The 2,742-nt window shown below is 58.5% G+C and overlaps 1 protein-coding gene across 3 annotated transcripts in view; it reads right to left on the reverse strand.

The window, feature by feature from the left end:
• The window catches only part of erfl3 (Ets2 repressor factor like 3), a 31,488-nt gene that overhangs the window by 2,197 nt on the left and 26,549 nt on the right, over positions 1–2,742 (reverse strand). For 2 of the 3 annotated variants that reach the window (XM_025061289.1, XM_025061288.1), the window contains exons 5-6: positions 703–1,538; positions 14–480 (exon numbers count right to left, since the gene is read on the reverse strand). In XM_025061289.1, coding sequence (XP_024917057.1) covers positions 14–480; positions 703–1,538 — 1,303 coding nt within the window. Of the gene's footprint in view, positions 1–13; positions 481–702; positions 1,711–2,742 lie in introns of all 3 variants that reach the window. The other variant, XM_025061290.1, reaches the window with a different exon arrangement.

The following is a 2,742-nucleotide window of genomic DNA, read 5'->3' on the forward strand; positions in this document are numbered from 1 at the left end:
CCTCTCTCTCTCCCTCTCTCTCTCTCTCTCCTCCTCAGGCCGGACCTTCTTGTCGTCCGACTCTTCCTGCGAGGCCTCCATGCGCTGGTCCTCGGTCCAACGCCTCTTGAAGCGCAACTTCAGGGGGATGCACTTGGTCTGAGGTGGGGGGGTGCTGCTCTCCCCCGGGTCGGTGGGTTCAGTTTTGAGGGTGGGCGGGCCACGAAGAGAGCTGGAGTGAATGTGCTGTGATGAGAGGAAGGGCGTGGGCAGAGGCGGAGCGGGGGCTTTGAACACGTCCTCCTCCAGGTCCTCGTCAGGGGGGGGGTGGTGCTGGGATGTGGTTGTGCCGTTGGCAACGTGATGATGGTGAAGATCGGTCCCTCTGGAGTGCTGGGGGGAGAAGAACTCGTAATCTTCATCTCTCTCGTCTGGGTCTTCATCACTGATGTCTGTCACCTCCACCTCCTCCTCCGACTCGATGTCAGAGATGGGCTCCACCTGGGGAGTCAAGAGGAGCAGAGGAGCAGAGGAGCAGGACAACCATGGTGTTAGCGTTATCACAGCTGAACCTGAAAAACTTCTGGGTCACAAAGTGGATTTATTCTCATTCCAAAAACTAACTGTAAAACACATCTTCTAATTCTTCGTATCGTTACCACAAACCTGTCGATGGTCTGCTGTGGACCATCTGCCACAGACCAGTGTGTGTGTGTGTCTCACCTTGATCTTGGGAAGTCCAGCGCTGTTCAGAGACTGGGTGGAGGACGAGGCAGAGACGACGCCTGAACCGCCGGCCGAGCTCAGGTCGCTGCCGAACGACAGCGAAGACCCGAGTCCTGAGGTGGACGACATGGACCCTGACCCCGAGGACAGGGAGCTCTGCCGGGGTTTGTTCTGACTCTGGGTCTCCCGCTGCTTCTTCCCCAGAGGCGGGGGCTGCAGCTTGAACTTGAACGGAGACATGTGCGGGGGCTCCTCGCCCAGATGCAGCGGGTGATGCATGGGGTGGGAATGGGTGTGAGTGGAGTGAGGCGGGTGTGGGTGGTGGTGCGTGGAGTGAGCTAAGGACGGGTGGTGGTGGCGCTCCCCCGCCCTCTCTGCTCCCCCCGCCGTGGCCGCTCCTCGCTCCACGCTCAGCTCCGTCTTGTCTGCGGCCGGACGGTGGGGCTGCGGGATGACGATGTTGGGGTACTGGAGGAACGCTCTGGGGCTCAGGCCGTAGTTGTACACCGACTGGGTGTGGGCGCGCAGGTACCGCTTCATGTCCTCGGGGTTAAAGGAGAAGTGGGAGCCCAACATGGGAGACAGGGTGGGTGAGGGAGTGTAGGTGAGGTGAGACGTCGGGGTCATGGAGAGGGCCGGGGACAGGGGAGGGGCCAGGAGACCGGGGCCCCCTGGTCCCGGCAGGGGGGACACAGGGAAGGGGGACAGAGGTTCCGGGTGGATGCGGTGTCCAGCAGGTCCACGGGAGCCCGGGTGTCCCGCGGGGTTCCCTCCCCCGTACATGCGGAACAAGGCTTCGTGGGAGAGACGAGGATGTATGATGCTCCTGTAGCCTCCCCCCCCTCCTCCGCTCACAACCCTCTCCCCCCTCTCCTCTCCTGCCCCTGTGTTTCCGTCCTCGATCTCTGAGTTGACAGACGTGCCGTCGCTGCAGTCGCTGACCGAGCCGCGGCCCATTCTCCGGGCCACAGAGCTGAACATACCACCCGGGCTGCGCAGGTCCTCGTTAGGGGACAGAACCTCGGAGGGGGTGGACGGAGGGAAGCGGAAGTGGGTGGCTCCCGTGGGGACGGGAGGAGCGCTCTGCGGGACACTGCTCCCTAGAGGAGAGAGAAGAGAAGCACAGGAACATTTCTGAAAACTGAAGATCTCAGCTGTTGCTGCAGCGCGGGCTCCGACCCAGTGATCCACCTACCAGAGGAGCCCATCTCGATGTAGGGGTAGTTGACCAGCACCAGTTTGTTGAAGTTGAACTTGTAGGTGAACCTCTTGCCCTTGGTCTTATGAAGAATCCTCTTGTTGTAGTAGTATCTGGAAGAGAGCGGGAAAAACTGGTTGGAGTTGGAGCAAAACAGAGGGAGTGATGTCACGGTGATGTCACGGTGATGTCACGGTGATGTCACGGTGATGTCACGGTGACATCACTGTGGACGACCTGGACAGAAGTGTGTGCATGTGGAGAGCGCATGACGTCCAAACTGACCACAGCTGGAGCTCTGACCCCCCCTCCCCCTCCAGTGTGTACTTTAAATACTGTAATACTACGGCCTATTTTCTGCCTCCGGTCACATGATCTGAGGACGGGGTCACTCCTCAGATCAAGGTCACTCCTCAGATCAAGGTCACTCCTCAGATCAAGGTCACTCCTCAGATCAAGGTCACTCCTCAGATCAAGGTCACTCCTCAGATCAAGGTCACTCCTCAGATCAAGGTCACTCCTCAGATCAAGGTCACTCCTCAGATCAAGGTCACTCCTCCATTTTGGTTCTGCTCTTCTCAAATAGCAGATCATTAAAAATGAATTGACAGATTGGAGCGGTCCACTCAGGTGTGGGATCACTGCTGTTAAAGGCCCTGACTGTGAGACAGGAAGTCAGGATTACAACACTCTCTCTGTCGTCAGTAGTGACTCCTGAACACACACAGAAGACAAGGTTCTGGTCAGGGTCCGATTGGCCCGGTCTCATGCTCTGTGGGCGTGAATATGTACTGCAGCACAATGTGCCGTGTGTGTGTGTGTGTGTGTGTGTGTGTGTG

Source organism: Cynoglossus semilaevis, chromosome 13 (assembly GCF_000523025.1).
Source record: "Cynoglossus semilaevis isolate Cse_v1.0 chromosome 13, Cse_v1.0, whole genome shotgun sequence".
Classification (NCBI taxonomy): domain Eukaryota; kingdom Metazoa; phylum Chordata; class Actinopteri; order Pleuronectiformes; family Cynoglossidae; genus Cynoglossus; species Cynoglossus semilaevis.